Here is a 19,283-nt window from a genome sequence, read left to right on the forward strand (position 1 = left end):
GCCACACAAAACAAGAATCGAGTCTTTGCACCCCGTACCGACCGCGTATTTATGGAGGTACAATTAGATGAAGTTGGGGTACCGAAGTTATAATATAGACACATAAGCACATATTCTACATTTCAATCCATGTACCGAGCACATATTTTGTCGAGGCACCGGTGGTATTACTTGGGGTACCGGAGAACTCTAATAATCATTTTCTCGTCCGATTAAAAATTTGGGAGGCACACAAGATAAATTTAATAGATGAATATTCGATCATTCTTTTAATATGTACCGAGTGATTTAAATCTAAGTACCGAGCACATATTTTATTGAGGTACCGGCAGAATTAACTGGGGTACCCGAGATTTGTATCGACACTGCACTCGTATTTAATTACACGTGATTTTGTAGGCCCAGTATTCATTCCGGTGGCAACCGCAACATGCCGAGTAGGATGCATGTGCATGCATTGAAATGTTCGTTGGGTAATAACGTGCATGCATTGAAATGTTCGTTGGGAATAACGTGCATGCATTGAAATGTCCCTCGTTTAATAGGGTGCATGCTGCTGGGTAATATCACCAAACAGTAATGATGCATTCAAATATCCAATGGTCATGTATATAGATTTCTTTTGCTGGCACGTGAACCATTTTTCATTAAAAATCTTATCACTGCACACAAAACATGAGCGCAAGCATTATAAAAAACGGTTTATATGTAACGGCACGTCAGTAACGGGTCTGGCGACACCGTTACTGATGAACAGAGCGGGCTCCGCCCGTTCCCGTCCAGCCACACATCAGTGGCGGTCGGTTAAGAAGCCACCGCCACTGATGAGCCATGCATCAGTAACGGTCGGCCTACCGCGACCGTTACTGATGTGCCCACGATTATCAGTAACGGTCGCCCAATCCCCGACCGCCGCTGATGATCGTCGCGGTTTAAATTCGCTGGGCAGAGCCGCAGCTCGTCGCGCTGCGCGTCGTAACGGACCAGCTGCGGCCCCTTCACTTCCGACAACGGCGAGGCGCTGCCCGATGGTGCCGTGGCCGCCGACGAGCCCCCCAGGTAGCCCCACCTCCCTCCCCCTGCGCCGGCGGCGCCGTCTCCATGGCCACCGAGCTCCATTTTGGAGCTCCGATTCTCGACCCCGAAGCTTCCCTCTCCCTCCCGATCTCTCTCGCCAGCCTCCAATTTCTCTCCGAAGTTCCCCAATTTCAAATTTTTGAGCTCCGTGGCCGCCAGACAAAATGCGGCCTCCTCGTCGTCGCCTGGAGCTTTCCTCTCGCTTGCGAGCTCTCTCTCCCTCCCGATCTTTCTCGCTGGCCTCCAATTTCTCTCTGAATGTCTCTAATTTTAAATTTTTAGTTAGCTCCGATTAATTAACACTTTGATTCCTTTGTCAATGATTAGGCTAACTATTTTGCTTTGTTTGTTTTCTTGTGTATTGTGTCGTAAATCGAAGGACTGTGTTTGGATGTACGCCAAGGAAAGAATCAATGCTCGATGGATAACCGAATGGGCGGTCTTTTTTGGAGTCGCGAAAGGTGATATGGAACGAAAAGGACTTTTGATGATGCGTTGTCCATGTCGCAAATGTGGAAACACATGCATGACGAAGCCTGAAGATGTTCAGATGCACGTGCTGGCATCGGGTTTTGTGGAAGGTTATTCTCGCTGGACTTGTCACGGAGAAGATGCCGTTGATGTCGGTAGCGGTAGCGAAGATGATGATGTCCTGCGGTATGATCCGGCGAATGATTCCGAGGAAGAAACAAAGGTCGATGAGGAGGCTAATGTGGAAGGTGAAGAAGCTCCACGTGGCAGGATTACCGAAATGCTAGATGACCTGTACCTACGGGACCAGCTGGAGAACCCCGAAGATGAGGCAGAGTCTACTCAGTTCAAAAAATTGTTGGAGGACGCAGACACACCCTTGTATGATGGAACTGGCGAAGAAAACAACGTGCTCGAAGTGACGCTCGAACTTTTGAGGCTGAAGGCAGCATCATGCTGGTCAGACAAGGGCTTCACGAACTTGTTGAGTTACCTTGCTTCAGTTTTTCTACCGCCAAACAAGTTGCCCAAGAGCACATACGAGGCGAAGAAGATTACATGCCTGCTTGGATTAGATTGCGTGAAACATCATTCATGTCAAAACGACTCCATGGTATACATTGGAGAGTACGAGAACCATGAGAGCTGCCACATATGCGGTGCATCGAGATATAAGAAGAAAAACGTCAGGGCTGGCGAAGACGATGGGGAAGAAGTGATGAAGGGCAGGCCGGCAAAAACTGTCTGGTATCTTACGCCAGGTGGCCGAGTTGAGTGTTAAGGACGCGAGGTATCTTGTCTATCACGATCCGGCGCAGGCTACATTCGATCCTGACGGGCACTACCATGTGGAGGAAGGTGGGGTCCTATGACACCCTGCCGATGAGACTCAGTGGTGGAACTTTGACACGGCATTTCCTGATTTCGGGGCAGAGCCCAGAAACCTGAGGCTTGGTCTCAGCACTGACGGGATAAATCCTTTCGAAAGCATGAACATCAAGCATAGCACATGGCCAGTGATCTTGTTTGTCTACAACCTTCCTCCATGGTTAATCATTAAGAGAAAGTACATCCACATGTGCATGCTCATACAGAGTCCAAAGCAGCTGGAAATTAACCTAAATGTGTATCTACAGGTAGTGAAGGATGAGCTGAAGCAGCTTTGGAACCCTGGCAGAGTGGTTTGAGACGCAAACAGGAGGGAGTACTTCACGATGAGAGCAGCGCTTCTGACCTGCGTGATGACTACCCCGCGAAGGAGCTTGGTATCTCTCTACAACCAGTGCCGGCCCTCTATGACTCCATCTCCCTCCGCCCACAAAGGTACTTCTCAATCGCCGCTCGGCCTTTCCACTAGGATACTTCCTCCTGTCGATGCCGACGGAGATGAAGAGCGGGCAATGTCGATGCCTGCACAGCTCAAAGATAACCAGACCACAGGGTCGGCACAGGTTGGAAGCGTCTCTCCTACTTTCTCTCTCTTGGGTGCCGCTGAGTCCATGGGTGGCCACAAGATCGATGACAAGTACAAGGCAGAGGAGCAAAAGGCATGGGACAATAAGAGGAGGCATAAAAAGAGGGGGCGCGGCGGCAAGACCATCAAGGAGTCGTCCAATGTCACTCAAGATGAGATGCATTATGTGCCTGACATAACTGGAGTCTGAGAGGACAATAGGCCTGACATTCTCATCAAGAACCCATATCAAGGCCAGAAATTCGAAGACGGATCCTATTTCGTGGCTAGGGAGTTCGACCGGGTGCTTATTTACTATCCTGGAAGACCGATGGTCACCGAAGTGTTGGAGATATGCCCTAGAAGCAATCATGTGATGATGTTATTTCCTATGTATTCATGAGTTATTGTTATTGTCCTTGAACATCATCACTAATATGTATCAATAAATACGTGATTTGTTTGTAAGATTATGCATTCTATGATGTTGTTCTAATGGTCCTTGGTCATTGAGGTTATGCGGACACATAACCTACACTAGCAATGTGAATCAGTATGATGACTATGTTTCACAAGCCATAGGGCAAGGTGTTGCCGACTAATAGCATGGACTCGACAATGAAATTGTTGAGTCGGACAGACTCGCTCTGAAACACAACAAGATGATTGTCATTTGTTAGTCTCAAGTACGATGTATATGTCAGTCCTAGACCTGAAGTCATCGCATGAGCTTGAGATGTGAATCAGCCTATTTAGGAGTTACCAAACGCTACTCCGTAACTGAGTGGTTATAAAGGTAGCTTTCTTGTTCGTGCGCTGAATGACAAAGGTGTGGTTGCCCTCCTTTGAAAAATGGAATATTAGACAGTCGCGCAAGGCAATCCCATGGTCAGCAACAAGCTGCCCCCACTTGCTTCCGCATAACAAAGTTATGTCGGCGTGGACATCAACAGTGTAAAGATACCCGTCGCCGTTTTCTAGTGTTATCACATGGAACATAGCTTGTTGAACTGCTCACGGATATAGCAGGGGATGTTCTGTACAAATTCGGCAAAAAAAAAATTCAATGAAACATATACAAAAATATGTGAACATGAAACAAAAAGAGGTGAAAGGAAGAACCAAAAATACCACATGGTCATGAAACATGTCAACGGTGTACATGCAGAAGAAGCTCTTCTCCTTGTCTTTAATCCTGCATGGCCCATTTGGCTTTTTGCAGACTTGACAAGGGCCCTTGCGGCAAAACAAAAGACAAGTAAGTTCAGAGCAAAAATAAAGAGGGGTTGATTTAGGAGAGATCTATACCTCCATAACCTAATGGATGGCTGATGAACCTGCCAATCTTTTTTACAAAGTACGATTAATGGACAGAGGAGAAAACCCTAATTATTCTCAATTTGATGATACCACTAATTGTAGTGTGATGTTCAACAAAATCAAATTTCAAAAAAATCTTGCTCGGTAGTCACCTACTAGATTAATTATTGCAAATGCAGTTCAACTACCATATAAAAAATGCACTAGGATGAATAAAAAAAAGGAAGGGCATGTGCAAGTGCAACAAAAATGCACCAAAGCCACTACTAGAAAACACACCTGCTGTTCAAGTACACTGTGAACCTAAGAGGATTGTGCAACCATGAAACACAAATTGCAAATATGCAACTACTAGTCGGTAGGAACTCAATTGCGTTTCGTGTTAACTGTATTTGCAAAAATCCTGTAGCGCTCCTTCAGTTCAAAAGAACAAAGTAAGATTAACGGACAGAGAAGAAAACCCTATTTATTCTCAAGTTGATGATACCACTAATTGTATTGTGATGTTATCAAAACCAACAAAATGATTCTGTGCGGGTTATCAAAACCAAGCTGAGCATAGGCTTTGCAGGTGTTCTGCTCTTGATTCTCCTATGGACTAGCTGAGCTGTTCTGCTCTTTGTTCTGGGGTCGCTTAATTCTGTATGGGGAACTATAAGCAAGAAAAGTAGAAGGGGATTTTCACCTAAAAACAGAAATCAAAATCCAAAAAACATAAAACATAAAAGGTTACTTATGCCCAGTGATCAACTCAAAAATCAATTGGGATGAAATCCAAGTTACAGGTGCAACTGCACTTTGTAAGGGCTTCAAATCAATTTGAAACCAATTTTCAAAAACAAGTGCAATGCAAAGGCATTAACACTGCAATCAAAATAAGCTACAGGTGAAAAATTCAAAAGATCAATGCAATTGCATTTGAAAGACCTTGAAACTTTAGGATTTGAAAATTGCTACAGGTTATCTGGGAGTGGCCGTCTAACACAGGTTCCTACTTTGAAAATTCCAATTTGGATGCAACAGAATACACTAGGAAATGGATCACAAAGATGCAATTTGGATTTAAACCAGTTCAATTGTAGCAGGATGCAATCTAGATCTCGACAATCTAAAAGGGACCCAGTGCAATCCCGTGGAAAGCACCTATTCAAATTCGAAATTCAAAAGGAATTCAAAAACAGATTGGACAAGCTAAAAGGGAACCCAAAAGAAATTCAAATTGAATAGATCCACTGTGATTGCAGAAAACAGAAACTTGGACTTGTATGCACTAATTCAATCGTAAATCAATTGCAATGATGACATCTGAGTTTAGAATCAATAAAAGTGAAGCGCCTGAACTTAAAGAGCGCACCGGGGCTTCGCAATCAACGGCAGGGGCTTCATCTTCCAAAGAGAAAAAACACAAAAGAATAGAAAAGAGAAATTAGAAGGCATAGTGATTGCAAAGATGCAATTGATATTACATAGGCTAGCAATTGCAGAAGACATACATATGAATTGCAACAGTAGTAGAGATGCAAAAAATCATTCAATTGAAGTGCAATTATGAATTTCGACAACTAGAAATGGTGCAAATTAAAAATTTAAAACTGCAATGTAGCAAAGACATGGGAGGTCAATTACATAGGCTAGCAATTGCAGAAGGCATACATATGAATTGCCACAGTAGTAGAGATGCAAAAATCATTCAATTGAAGTGCAATTATGAATTTCGACGACTAGCAATGGTGCAAATTAAAAAAATTAACCTGCAATGTAGCAAAGACATGGGAGGTCAATTACATAGGCTAGCAATAGTAGAAAGCATACATATGAATTTCGACAACTAGCAATTGTGCAAACTGAAAATTTAAAACTGCAATGTAGCAAAGACATGGGAGGTCAATTACATAGGCTAGCAATTGCAGAAGGCATACATATGAATTGCTACAGTAGTAGAGATGCAAAAAAACATTCAATTGGAGTGCAATGACAAATTTCGACGAGTAACAATGGTGCAAATTAAAAATTTAGAACTACAATGTAGCAAAAACATATTATACTTTACCATTGCATGGTTTGCCGATATTTAAATCTGTATCTCCCATAGATGATACATTTCCATCGGCAGCAACAGCACAGATGGGGCAAACAGAAGGAGACATCTGTCCCCTCAATTGGGCCTAAAAAAGGCCTACCGGGACCGGAAGAAACCCGTTAAAAGGGTGCGGAGAAGAAAAATAAGGCTACAACAGCTCGAAAACAACCCATAAGCAGCCCAGGAACCCAGCCTGCTACAAAAAAAAACACGTGAAACCAAGCCAAAACACACATTGCAGCTTCATAAAAGACCAAATTGAGCTACACGAAAGCGATGCCAGACCGATCTAGAGATTGATAGGAGCAGCAGAACAACAGACGGAACACACATAACAGAAAAATGGGAACATCAATGAAAGAAAAGATCAGCTGAGCATTACAGCAGAAAATCATCACCTGGCCAACCCAATGCAGAATCGACAGAATCATGTACTCGATGCTCCTGGAGGAAGATCCCTTATTCAATGCTCTCCCCTTTTTTTTATTGTGAAAAAGGTAGATCCATGGAGTTGTTCGGACAAAAACAAGTCGAAAATCAACTTCTAAGACCTCTCACCGCGTGATAATAAACACAAGAAACTCTCACCGCTTAGACTCAAACTTCAGCTACTACTCCCTCCGTCCCATAATAAGTGACAAAATATTACATGTATCTAGACGCTTTTTGGGTATAGATACATCCATATTTGCGCAACTTTGAGTCACTTAATATGGGACAGAGGGAGTACAACTTAACTAACTAGACAAAATAGTCATTGCGGCACTAAAAAACGTGATGATTTGAATTAATCTAAGGTGGATCATGGACTTTAACTGTCAGTTCCGAGACATACAAAAAACTGAAGATACAGTGACTGATTTTTTTTTCGTAATTGTTAAGTTCTCTGTGTAGATGTTAACTTCTACCAGCTTGCGAAACAGAAAAAAAGGATGTACTCTTCAGTTTAGAGAGCAGAAATTAAACTGTGACCAAAAAAACCTTAAACTGATCAAAATTGCGCTGACAAATATGTGCTATTTGACTTGCATTAGACTAACCATGGGGCTTCTCATTCTGAAAACAAGCCCTATAGTCCATTTAAGGGCTCGAGCTTGCTTATCCAGAAGGTCGTATAACTTTAATAATCAGGTCATTCTACATGGTTCAGATATGCAACTTGACATTGAATTAAAAAATTCAGTAACTGACCGATGGACTATGGCACAGACTTTGAAACTTAGCTAAATCAGAATCATAACTGAGACTATTCTGAAACTAATTGGAAACAAAACTGACACTAATCTCAAATTTGGCCTAATAGACACTTGACTAAGACAAATATCTTCAGAATGTTTTATCATCAAGTATTTAATGTTAAGTAACTGGGTATATTATCTTCAGAATTTGACTGAAAAATTGGCAAGTCATGAACACATGCCTCAATACTAACCATAAGCTGCTCCAGAATCATTGAACCAAAACTGAAGCAATCACAACACACAAAAATACACCTGAATGACCTAATGGGGAAAGGGTGAGGAAATAGCTAATAATGCTTCTGTAGAGACTTCCCTGTGCACTAATCCTTGCATTTCACCAAATTTTCCTCTGTTAGTTCCAAATTTTGCTCTATAGAAACAGATCTAACACCAACCAGCTCACACTCTTCAAGCAAAAAAGTGACCAAACAAGTCAAAATCACATCCACCAACCAATCCGCACTCTTCAATCTCCATTCCCTAGTCCCTACCCACTTTTTCCCCTGCCAATCGGAGACTGAAGCACACCCTTCAGCTACCGTGGCCCCAAATCACACCCCTATCGGCCGGGAAAATCAAGGAATGCAGCCGCAAAAGAGCGCCCGAGCGCACTATCAGCTATTTCAACAGCAGGGCCTTCTGCAAAAAGGGGAGAAATCACCGGAAGAGCAGAACGAAAAAAAGGAACAAACCACAGGAGGGCGCGCGCGCGCGCGTAGACTTCGCCGGCGACGAGAAGAGCTCGACTGCCGACACCCTTCGCCCAGAATCGTCGCGCGCTGAGGAAGTGAGGAGGATCGAGTGCAGGCAGTTGCTCCTCTCCTCCTCGTCCAACGAAGTCGATAGGTTCCCCGCGAGAGCCTGCAGATCGGAGAAGAGGCGCGCCCCAACGGCCGTGGTCTCGAGCCGGAGACGAACCCGGTGCCGCCTGTCTCCTTGTGGGCCGGCGCGCCATGCTCGTCCGCGCCGTCCGTCGAGCGGCCGGCGAGCAGAATCTCCCCCGCCCCCACGTTGCGGGCGACGAGCAGAACCTCCACCTCAACCCCCACCCCTCAGCCTCCCTCCGCACCACGATGCGGGGTACGAGCAAAATCCCCCGCGCCGTCCTCTTGAGCGCTCTGTTCGGCAAAATGGGCAGAAGACCAGAAGAAGGTGCGAAACTGCGACGGAGCGATCGGAGGGAAAAAAGACTTATCCGAGAAAGTTGACACGAATCTTGATGCAATGATGGACGGTCCACGAATCGACTGCGTTTCAAAAGAAAACACGAGACGCCTGGTGTACAGCAAAACTGTAAAGCAAAAGGAAGAAAGAAAAGAACGAAGACAAAACAAAAAGTGGGAAACAGAGACTGGAACCTGCGACCTCCAGCATCCAACCCAACGCACGGCACAGGTGCTAGCCAGCGCAGAATCACTTCATACAGCTTTATAATAGTTGTTATGTTATATATATGTTCTCATTGTCTCTGCTTAAACGCCTGCACGAATCTCAGTGCAAGATCGGATGGCTCATAGCATCGACTGAGGCCGGACTAGCAAATCCGGAAAAAAATAGTCATCAAACGAGTGTTTTCTAGGGAAATCAAGGGAAGGGCCGAGACGAACGACCATTGGCCTTCATCTGCCGATTGCCAAGTGCTTCGTTCTTTCAGTAAAAAGAGCACACACAGACACACGTGCAACATATCAGGGCCCCCTTTAAGCATTAAAAAAAAAACAGGGGCCCCTTAGCATTGTGGGCCCTGGGAGGCCGTTCCTTAGGGGCCGGGCCTGTGTGGAATAGAGGTCAAACCAGCATTGGGCCATAAAATTCCTGCCAACGTGTCACTCTTTCGAATCGAGGAGCTCTGTCAACCAGTTTCATGGCCACGAAAGAGAATCGAACGTTTTTATCATTTTTTTTATACGATGATGGCAAGCTTGCCGTCGCCCGGCAGGGCAGCCTGGATCGGGACCGACATAAAAGCAACCATTATTCCGCCAAGCAGTACTGAAATGAACCAACAAGAAAAAAAAACAGAGGCCTCTGCTTGCTCTGACTAAAACCCAAGCCAGGGTGTACGTGTACTGTACAACCAAACGGATCAAATTCGCAGATTTGCTGGAGTAATCTCTCTGTGCACAAATGCCAAGTTCATATCACCAACTTGTAGCTAAACCTGATCGCCCTACGATTACACTATGGCGTGTGCGCGGATATATAGAAACTGGAAGGAATTAACCAGAGAGCTGAGAGCAAGCCAATAAGAGTTGACCCCGGCCGGCATGCCGGTCTCAGGACGATGGCCTTGCTAGAGCGAGCGGCGTGACCTCGGCTAGCGGGCTGGGCAGCGGCGAGGTCCGGCAGACGGGACACGTGGCGCGCCGCCGGAGCCACGGGTCGACGCAGCCGCGGTGGAACACGTGGCCGCACTCCGGCAGCGCCCGGACCACCTCAGCTTCGCCGTAGCTCTCCAGGCAAACAGGGCAGCACGCCTCCGTCTCCTCCTGTCCCCGCCGCCGCTGCTTCTTCCACAGTTCCCCGTACGCCATGGTCGGGTACGCCTCCAGAGTCGCCTCGTCCACGCCGCCGCCGGCCTCCTCGTCGCCATGACGAGGCGCGCCGGCGCCGGGCGTGGGCGCGGTGCGGGCGCAGCAGAAGTAGAAGGCGGCGAAAGCGATGATGGCGAGGAGGAGGAGGATGCCGACGGAGACGACGACGCCGTAGCCGAACCCGCCGGCGCCGCTCGACCCGAACATGCCGCCGTGGCCGGCCGGCGACGGGCTGCCGCCGCCTCCGGTGCTCATCGATCGCGCCCGCTAGCGCGCTCTCTAATAATTTTTGGACGATTCTGGATGCTGATTAACGTGTCTTTGACAGCAGCTTAATTAGTTTGGATGCTGACTCTAGAGAGGACTCGTGCAGGTGGAGGCCATGGAGACGAAGACGGCCACGGGGCGTGTTTAGTCACGGTCAATGATCGGTAATCTAGTTTGTTTATCTTAGATACTGTATGTATGATTATGTTTCTAGATTTGTCCCTTTATAAAAAAAACTGACCTGATTAACAGCAGCCTCCAATGCTTCAAATTTTTCAGTTTTCAGTTTCCAACAGTTGTGAGCCGGCAGACTTGGGCTCAGCCAACAAAAAGTTCAATTTGGGCTAGGATCTAGCTAGGCCTGAAAGCAATGAGCTACTACCTTTTTCGGGCCAGGCGGAACTGGGGCGATCATTCATTTTTGGGGGTCTTTCTATCAGTGCTTTACTAGTGCCAGTATCCATGTTCGTTCGGCCTCTTAACTATATTGGGCTGATATGGACGGCCCATCGTACCACGTTGGCCCAAACAAACAAAACATTAGAAGAGTACCGAACACCGGGGTATTTTGTTTCTCCGTGTGTTTGGAATTTTTGTGCGCTATGAACAGCAAGATTATTTTTTTGAGCGGTGAACAGCTAGATGTTTGGTATTGTATAAAGAAACCTAGATTATTTTAAAAATAATTATATTCTGGGGAGAAATAGCCGGCACGTTTGGAATAGGAGAACGTCTCGGCAGAGCAAATAAATCCCAGTTTTTTTATTTAAACTGGGGAGGAATCGTGCGCTCTGAACCAGTAATTGTAATTAGTGTTTGTCTGAGATTTAGAAGTTGAAAATCGGCAAAACCGTATTAAAAAAACTGCTATATTCGGACGCAGAGTACATTGCATTCAGCCATTCACGGATTCACCAGAAAAGAAAAGAAAAACTTTTTTGACTTTTTTCTACACGCAGCGGGAGAACAGAGATTGAGGTAGCAAAAGATGATCATCCTCCTCTGTTCTTCTCCTCCACCTTCCCCTGCAAGTAGCGTAGCACGTGAGGGATGGAGACTCCGGCGGCGGCGCCATGGGCCGCGGTGCGAGTGCAGAGCCTGGCGACGATGACGAGGTCCCGGAGCTCCCCGGCGTCGTAGGTGCCGCCGAGGTCCGCGTCCACCATCCGCTGCATCGACCCCGCGAACCCGGGCTCCTGCACCCACCGCACCAGCTCCCCGTCTCCGCCCCCCGGCGACTGCCCCGTCACCAGCTCCAGCAGCAGCACCCCGTACTGGTACACCAGCTCCCTTCTCCTCTGCTCGATCCCCTCTGAAGATTCAAGAAGAAACAACAGGCATTGTCAGTGTCATGTCCGGCTCAGGCCAGCCATGTTTGTGTTCTTGATGAAGACGACGATGGCAGGCAGGGGAGAAAGAACCTTGGAAGGAAGCGGCATTGGAATCGGTTGGATCGATCACGCTGATGTCTGATAACTGAAAACGAGTGGAAATTCAGTTTGCCAAAGGTCAGATGTTTGTCTGACATTGTAAGAAGATGTGAGAGTTTGCTCTAGCTAGTCTCACCTTGGCGACGAAGTCGGCGTCCATCATGACGCTGCTGGAGCTGACCGTGACGTGGAACACCGGAGGGTCGCAGAAGTAGTAGAGGTACTCCTGAACCAACAATCCATATGCCTCAAGGTTCAGAAACTAATTAAATCTGCAGTGATCCTATGTACTACTAGTAGGATGCAAGTTGTGAAATTTCTATCTTGTTTTCTGCAAGTTGTTGTTGTTGTTACCAGGGCTGCTGCGACATCTATGGCAACCTGCAGCCTGGTCCTCCAGTTCAGTGGCGTCCTCAGAGGATCTGCCAAAAATTCTTCAGTATTAATTTACAACTGACAAAAGAAGACAGATTTATGTGAAGGATTTTGGTGTTGCCTGAAATGTGCATATCGTACCATGTAGGCATTCCTTCAGGCTCCTGTTCTCCATCTGATCAAACACCAGGAACCTGAAACCACAAAGAAAATACTCTACTAGCAACTCAGAACAGAGCAAAATCTGAGACGATTTAGGATGATCAGGAGGAATAAGAGGCCGGAAAAGGCTTGGAGAAATGGCATGTGGAGCCATGGATGATGAACTGAACGGACCTGTTGTGGCCTTCGGAGAAGCCGCGGAGCCGGACGACGTGGCGGTGGTTGAGGCGGCCGAGAAGCTGCAGCTCCCGGTGGAACGCGGCGGCGCCGCCGTCATCCTCTTTGCCGCCGACGGCAGCAGCCCGCCGGACCGTGGCGACGAGGCCGTCGGCGAAGCGGGCCCGGTATGCCGTGCCGCGTGGGCCGCCCGTCTCGAGCGCCGTGCTGAAGCCGCTCGTCGCCGCCTCGATCTCCCTCGGCTTGAACCTCCTCACGAACGGCAGCGAACCTAATCAAACAGAAAGCCGCCATGGACGGTATCACGTCAACGGATTGCTATTAGAGTAGGGAGAGCAGAGGCGTACGCGTGGCGCCCAGCCGGCGGCGGAGGCAGCCCATGATCTCCAGAGGCGACTGGCCAGCAGGATGGATGGATGAATCGGGGGACTGAGAGAGGACGGCGCTCCGGGATTGGAGAAGATATTCAGAAGGCTCTGTCTTGGCTTTCAGAAGCAGATGCAGAGCAGAGGCCACTGTTTTCTTGCGATTCTTTAATGGAGGTTTACTTTGCAGGTATACGGCGACGAAATCGAGCAGCGGGATCTCTCCTCTTCTACTTCTCCCGTACCGATGAATTTACAGGTTGTCGGAGGGGATGCGATGCTACTATACGGGCTGCATGCTCCCCTGTCGTCCGTCCGGGTCCCGGTCCAGCGAGCCTATCCACGCTTTTGTCTCTCGCAAATGCCATGGCAAAGCTTGGAATCAACAAAAGGAAGAAAAGTTATTACAGCATGCGAGTGATTCTTCTTTGGGCCTTTTGTTTCGGGTCCCTCTCTATATCTTCTTTTCCAGAGATATCTAGCCGAAAGCAATGTTCTGTTTTCTTTCTTTCAGGCCGAATTTGTGAAACACGAAAGTGTAGCCGAGAAGTCATTATATTGGCAAAGTTTTTACAATGAGTTTATACGGCTATGAAGATTTTACAATGGCAGGTCGAACAGTAAGCTAAGCTGGCGTCTGGTCCCATGCAATTTCACATGCAAACTTTAAAGAATCTGAGGCACCCATGGCAAGATCTTCCTTCCATACGGCCCAGCCTCAGAAAACCAGAACACCATGTCCTAAACCAGAAATTTTCCCAAACATCATCGAAACAGCCAACAAGCCCAGATCTACGCTACAGTTATTCCGAAAATCAAGCAGCAGTAGCTCCATAATTCATCACACCAGGCTTTTCTTTTTATTGTAATGTTCAACTCTTGATTAAAACGTCATAGTCGAACATGCAAGCGTATATGCAAATTAGGTACTAGGATACAGAGGTTTTATAGTTACATCCACACGTGTATTTCTGCTGAGTGGCGCTCGTCAGCTCAGACGAACACATTCAGCGCAGGGCAACCGGGGCGATGAAGCCGATGCTGAACCCAAAGGAGATGCAGCTCAGTTCCTCGTCGTTGTCCCCCAGCATCTTCATTTCAATCATGTACGAACCCTGCGACAGAACAAAGATGTCCACACATTAAAACAAAAACCGGAGCAATGATTTCGTAAGGTCCTGAAGGAATGCAGCGAATACCAGATCAGAGAATATGCGCATCATAATTCAGAAACACAACTAAATATGCGCTGCAGGAAATCTTACTGGTGGAGTTATTGATGGCAAGGTCTGCCCGTGAGATAGCTCGAAGTCACCGGTTGCCGGGCAGTTAGTCTTTTCACAGATGTCGTCGGTTTCAGAGTGGACATCAACGAGCCAAGCAATGACGTAATATTTAACATCAATTACCAGCTTCCCCTTGGTGATGGTTTTATCTGCACAAGGTCAAGGAGAGGCATTATAGTCAAGATGGAAAAAAAGAAGACAAATCTTGCATTGCCAATTAGACTTACGATAACCATAATAATTACTCCCTCTGTTTCAATTTATTTGTCGTCTTAGTTTTCTAAATTTTTCCCATAAAACATGTCCTATTAGGTCTAATCAAGTCACAACATGCACGCGTTTAGAAAAGCATGCATGCAGTCGTTTTGGTTGGCCTGCAGCCCGTAGCTAATGGAGCAATATTAAATCGTACCTTTGCGTTCCCCAATCCTAGGCATCCGCGTGGTGCACCCCGAAGGCCCATGGGCTGTTAGCGCTTAGGTTCGCTCGCTAATTAACTGCCAATGCCAGAAACGATGCGATCTGCGCCTTTCTCGGCACCCGATTGTAATCACGTGTGGTTTTCTTGGTATCAGAGAAAATGCTAATACGACATAATATGGGAAGGAGGGAGTAGATTGGAATGGAACCTTTAGAATTCATCATAAAACTTGGCCATTGCTATATTTTGACTCTCATGGTCACAGGCTCATAGCTCATATGGCCAGAGTCAATACAGGAAAATAATATTTAAACAGTTGAAGGTTCGATAAAGAAGAAGAATAAACTCAAGACTTTGCAGACTGCAATTATGCAAAATGAGAACAAAATATCTACAAAGATATGCATTTAACCTATTACAAATATAAAATCATTAATTAAAAAGGGATAATTGGCATGACCCAGAGACAGATTACACTCCCTATGTTTGGATGGTTGACTACATGGGCACAGTGTGTCATGAGACTGCATGCTGCTTTGGTGTCATAAAAGGACAATCACCAGATGGTAATTGGTGCCACATGTTGAACTTAATTAGTCACTTCGACTTGTGAAATGGGAGGGCAGCAAACATTAAGGGATCGGTCTCCCAGTTCTTGGTTTGTGAAGATGCATTCTTAGGTACAACATCTCTCATTTCTATATTTTCCTCTTCATAACGAAGACGGAGGGGATACCACCCTTAGGCAGAACTATTGGCCAAGGCCACAATCTATTGACTATTAGACATGGTGATGTTTTGTGATGCATGCTGTAGGTAAATTAGAAGCTTCTCCATAGACCCAACCACTGGTTAATGTGTCTTATATGCCAGATTATATGCTGCCTTTATAATACGTGCACTGTTCTGGTACAGCAACGAACAGGTATGCTGGATACAGGCCAAATCATTACAGGATTAGCAGAGAAGCTAAAGGGACTTAATAACTTCAACTGCACGGGAAGTACACGCGGTTGCATTATCGCAGCCAACATTCTTGCTTTTTTTACAACGCCCGACATCAATAACTTCTTCACAGGCAGGTAGGAGGAAAGAGCCAACTGTCATGCATTTTTCAGTGTATGATATGATTGATATCTACGGAGAGTTGTTCATAAGAGCAAGTCTTACAACCTAGACAACGTCACGACCTCTTGATTGTGTATTAGCTAGCACTAACTTCAAAAACCGGACATGGACAAATTGGTTCCTCAGATGCAATCTTAAAGATATTATCATGTTATGCCTACCTCACTGTAATTCTATAGGCTGCTTAAAGATGGTGTCAACTTACATGACTTTCGAAAGAAATAATTATCTGAATGGCAGGTGAATGTAAAACGAGACAGCACAGCTATCAGGTACAGCTCAAATAAATCGCCCAAAGCATGCCATCGTTTGCTAAACCACACAGCTAGAGACTTGACCCATCACAATTTCACAGACAAAACAGAACATCAAATCACAATCCTCAATAAAAACTTAAACTACCACATTATACATATTTATTTTGGAGAAGAAGTACATATCCTAAATCCTAATTCCCAACAGCAGCCCCACGCAACGATTAACCTGTGACGGTACAAGCAAAATTACATATCTTTAAAGTTCAGTAGTACTACTACCACGACGCTTTAATCCAGTAGCAGTAAAATTTCTCCCAGAGCCCTAACAGAATTCATAGCACAACAACGTATACCCAACTACTAGGCAACTATGCAGGGAAATAAAAGCACATGGAGGATAGGTTATACCCGTGGAAGCGGAGATCTTGAAGGTCGCCGGCTTGCCGCTTTGGATCGGATCAGGCACGATCTCCACGCCGCTCACCTTCACGGGGTAGTGCTTGTGCTTCTCTGCAAGACAAGTTCGCAGATTCACACGAGTTCGCATCGCACGGGATTCCCACCTTCGAGAAGCCAAGAGAAGGGGGAAAGGTAGGATGCTACTTACTGCAGTATTCGAATTCGGTGGCGGCGGAGGCGGAGGGGAGGAGGCAGGCGGCGGCGACGGCGACGGCGAGGAGGGCGAGGAGGCTCAGGCTCTGCTTGGTCGCCATGGCTTGCTTCGACTTGGAGGACTGGTTTGTGAGACGAGAGGTTTTCCGGGGTTGGATTTATAAACGAAGGTGGGAGAGAGGAACCGGATAAAGTCAAGGAGAGAGTTCGTGTGAGCACTGTTTACTTTTTTTTCCCCTTCTAGCGTGTTCGTTTTGACTTGCTAGATTCGCCCGTGGATCAGACGCTGACGCGTGGGGCCGGGGAACTGACAGTCTCGGGTAACTCCGGAAGGTCGGTGGCTCACGATAACAGCGATGTGCATGCGAAAAAGAATTCTGCTAAAAATTACAACGCGAGAAATAAAACTGGTTTTCTTAATGTCGTAGAAATTTGACCACTCCGTAGTCTTAACAAGTGAACAAGAGCTCCCTCAAAAAAGGAAAAGGTAAAAGAGATCATCAACACCTAGGCACCCTCTTCTCCTGTCAAACACGATAGACTTGTCGAGCTCTGAACTAATCCAGCGCAAGAACAATAGCAATACCGAACAACAATCCAGAGATATTTTGGTAATTTTGGTAATTTTGCAGTGTTTTTGGTATTTGGGGTTTATACTTAGCACGCTGGCGGCTACTAGGGTTCATACAAGATTCGATAATCCGAGCTCCAGCTCGTTACAAGGATTAAATAGCCGGGAAAGCAGTAAAGAAGACAGGTAAAAATAAACTGTGACGGCGAAAGTAATTCCTTCTTCAGGTAATTTGAAGGTGACCGTCAGATCTTCCTTGGACGCTCCAGATCACTAGATACCGCTTCAAGCTTAAGTTTTGAATACCGGCACTTGCTACTGAAGATATAACAATGCGCTAACTGAAGATGTTCCTGACAATACCCCCTTCTGAAGATCATTCTTGTCCTCAAGGATGAAAAGCTGGGAAGATTTTCCTGACAAAGTTTGCATCTTCCCAAGTGGAGACCTCAACTGGTAGATTAACCCACTTGATCTTCCATTGGACAATAGCAACATTGATGTTGTCGGCTGTAGGACGTGGAATCATTCGACGCTCAAGTATTTCTTCAGGTGCGACTTGAATGTTGCCAGTGTCATCTATCAGAGGGAGGTGAGGAGATGGAACTGCCTGAGGACCCAAGTGCAGTTTGAGTTGGCTAACATGGAACACCGGATGTAACCTGCACCCCTCTGGTAACAATAGCTTGTAAGCAAGTTCACCAATCTTTTCCAATACTTTAAAAGGACCATAGTATCTGGAGTGTAGCTTCAGAGAGCGATGTAGACTCAGTGAAGTGTGGCGATATGGTTGAATCTTGAGATAGACCATGTCACCAACATTAAGTGTTCGTTCCACTCGATTTTTGTCAGCATAGTATTTCACCCTATGTTGTGCCTTCAACAAATTATCTTTGATGATCTGCAAAGCAACTTGACACCTCTGTAAGAGCCCAGTTGCTTCTTCGTTGTCAGTTTGAGGAAGCATGCCTTCCGCAATCATAGGTGGGGGTATACCATATAAAGCTTGGTAAGGAGTTGTTTTCAGGGAAGAGTGATAGCTAGTGTTATACCACTATTCAGCAAGAGATAACCAGTGATGCCATTTCTTTGGATGAGCAAAAGCCATGCATCTGAGATAATTTTCAAGGCATTGGTTCACCCTTTCTGTTTGACCATCCGTTTGAGGATGATATGCTGTGCTGAACTTCAGTTTGACTCCCATAGATTTGAACAGATTTTGCCATAAGTGACTAGTGAAGATTCTATCACGGTCAGCCACAATGGCTACAGGTGGACCATGTAACTTCAGAACATTATCAGTGAACATTGGATGACTTGTTTCACTGTGATAGGATTATGGTAGAAACCGGATTGGATTCGGACGGATAATGCTCATACCATATCCTATACCATATTTTTTACCGGACTTGGAAACGGAACGGATACGGATTCGGGCGTGGAAACGGAAACGGAATATAACGGATTACGTCGGAAACGGAAACGGTTCGGTAGCGGATCGGAACCGGACCGGAAACAGACAATAATGGACGAATAATACCTTCTTTCACGACATAGTCTCACACACACAGTACATGAAAGATTCATCAACATGAGCCAGCATGCAACAGTCAACATGCATTCACACAGCACATACAAGGTAGACACTCCAGAAGTGCAACAAAGACAAGATAGAGGTTCAAGCAACAGTCCAGAAGTTAAACAGCCGCAAAGAAGACAAAATAAACAGCGCCTGGGACAGGAGAGACCGAGAGATTTGAGATTTCCTTCCATCGCTGGCTATGTGATGTGTCTATGTTAGGGTTAGTAATTTAGTATATGGGCCTTAGTACACGACGTACAGGAGCAGCCCAACTTCAGCCCGTTAGTATTTTTGGTTATAAACGGATAATATCCGAATATTTACTGTCAGATTATCCGATCCAAAATCGGGATAATCCGTTATCCGTCGGATTATGCCTATACCGTATCCTATACCGAATCCGTTTAAGATATCTGATATCCGAATCCGTATCCGACCGGATAGACATTTCCTCTTCCCATATCCTGTGCCGCC

At 46.0% G+C, this 19,283-nt stretch overlaps 4 protein-coding genes and 1 long non-coding RNA gene across 6 annotated transcripts; all 5 read right to left on the minus strand.

The window, feature by feature from the left end:
* Positions 1-3,625: 3,625 nt before the first annotated feature.
* LOC104581724 lies at positions 3,626-8,758 on the minus strand. 2 transcript variants are annotated; one of them, XR_002961046.1, is made up of 4 exons: positions 6,372-8,758; positions 4,310-5,707; positions 4,133-4,237; positions 3,626-4,038 (listed from the first exon to the last, which is right to left on the minus strand). It is a non-coding gene; the product is annotated as an uncharacterized LOC104581724 (long non-coding RNA). The 2 variants fall into 2 exon arrangements; XR_729842.3 differs by having other exon boundaries at positions 4,310-8,736.
* Positions 8,759-9,653: 895 nt separating this feature from the next.
* On the minus strand, positions 9,654-10,573 carry LOC100836832 (RING-H2 finger protein ATL70). The gene has a single exon (XM_014896623.2). It carries the CDS (start codon positions 10,429-10,431, stop codon positions 9,919-9,921), a length of 513 nt encoding a protein of 170 aa, XP_014752109.1. The 5' UTR covers positions 10,432-10,573; the 3' UTR covers positions 9,654-9,918.
* Positions 10,574-11,269: 696 nt separating this feature from the next.
* Positions 11,270-13,357, minus strand: LOC100837140 (probable receptor-like protein kinase At1g49730). Its single transcript, XM_003561366.4, has 7 exons — positions 12,935-13,357; positions 12,585-12,858; positions 12,390-12,442; positions 12,228-12,295; positions 12,010-12,099; positions 11,865-11,919; positions 11,270-11,755 (listed from the first exon to the last, which is right to left on the minus strand). The coding sequence occupies exons 1-7, from the start codon at positions 12,966-12,968 to the stop codon at positions 11,436-11,438; spliced, it is 894 nt and encodes a 297-aa protein (XP_003561414.1). The 5' UTR covers positions 12,969-13,357; the 3' UTR covers positions 11,270-11,435.
* A 398-nt stretch (positions 13,358-13,755) lies between these two features.
* Positions 13,756-16,827, minus strand: LOC100838414 (putative phosphatidylglycerol/phosphatidylinositol transfer protein DDB_G0282179). The gene is made up of 4 exons (XM_003557530.4): positions 16,652-16,827; positions 16,453-16,554; positions 14,218-14,387; positions 13,756-14,067 (listed from the first exon to the last, which is right to left on the minus strand). Exons 1-4 carry the CDS (start codon positions 16,755-16,757, stop codon positions 13,960-13,962), a joined length of 486 nt encoding a protein of 161 aa, XP_003557578.1. The 5' UTR covers positions 16,758-16,827; the 3' UTR covers positions 13,756-13,959.
* A 788-nt stretch (positions 16,828-17,615) lies between these two features.
* On the minus strand, positions 17,616-18,209 carry LOC104582310. The gene has a single exon (XM_010231763.1). It carries the CDS (start codon positions 18,207-18,209, stop codon positions 17,616-17,618), a length of 594 nt encoding a protein of 197 aa, XP_010230065.1.
* Between the last annotated feature and the right edge of the window lie 1,074 nt (positions 18,210-19,283).

The sequence above is a fragment of the Brachypodium distachyon genome, chromosome 1 (genome assembly GCF_000005505.3).
Source record: "Brachypodium distachyon strain Bd21 chromosome 1, Brachypodium_distachyon_v3.0, whole genome shotgun sequence".
Taxonomy (NCBI): Eukaryota; Viridiplantae; Streptophyta; class Magnoliopsida; order Poales; family Poaceae; genus Brachypodium; species Brachypodium distachyon.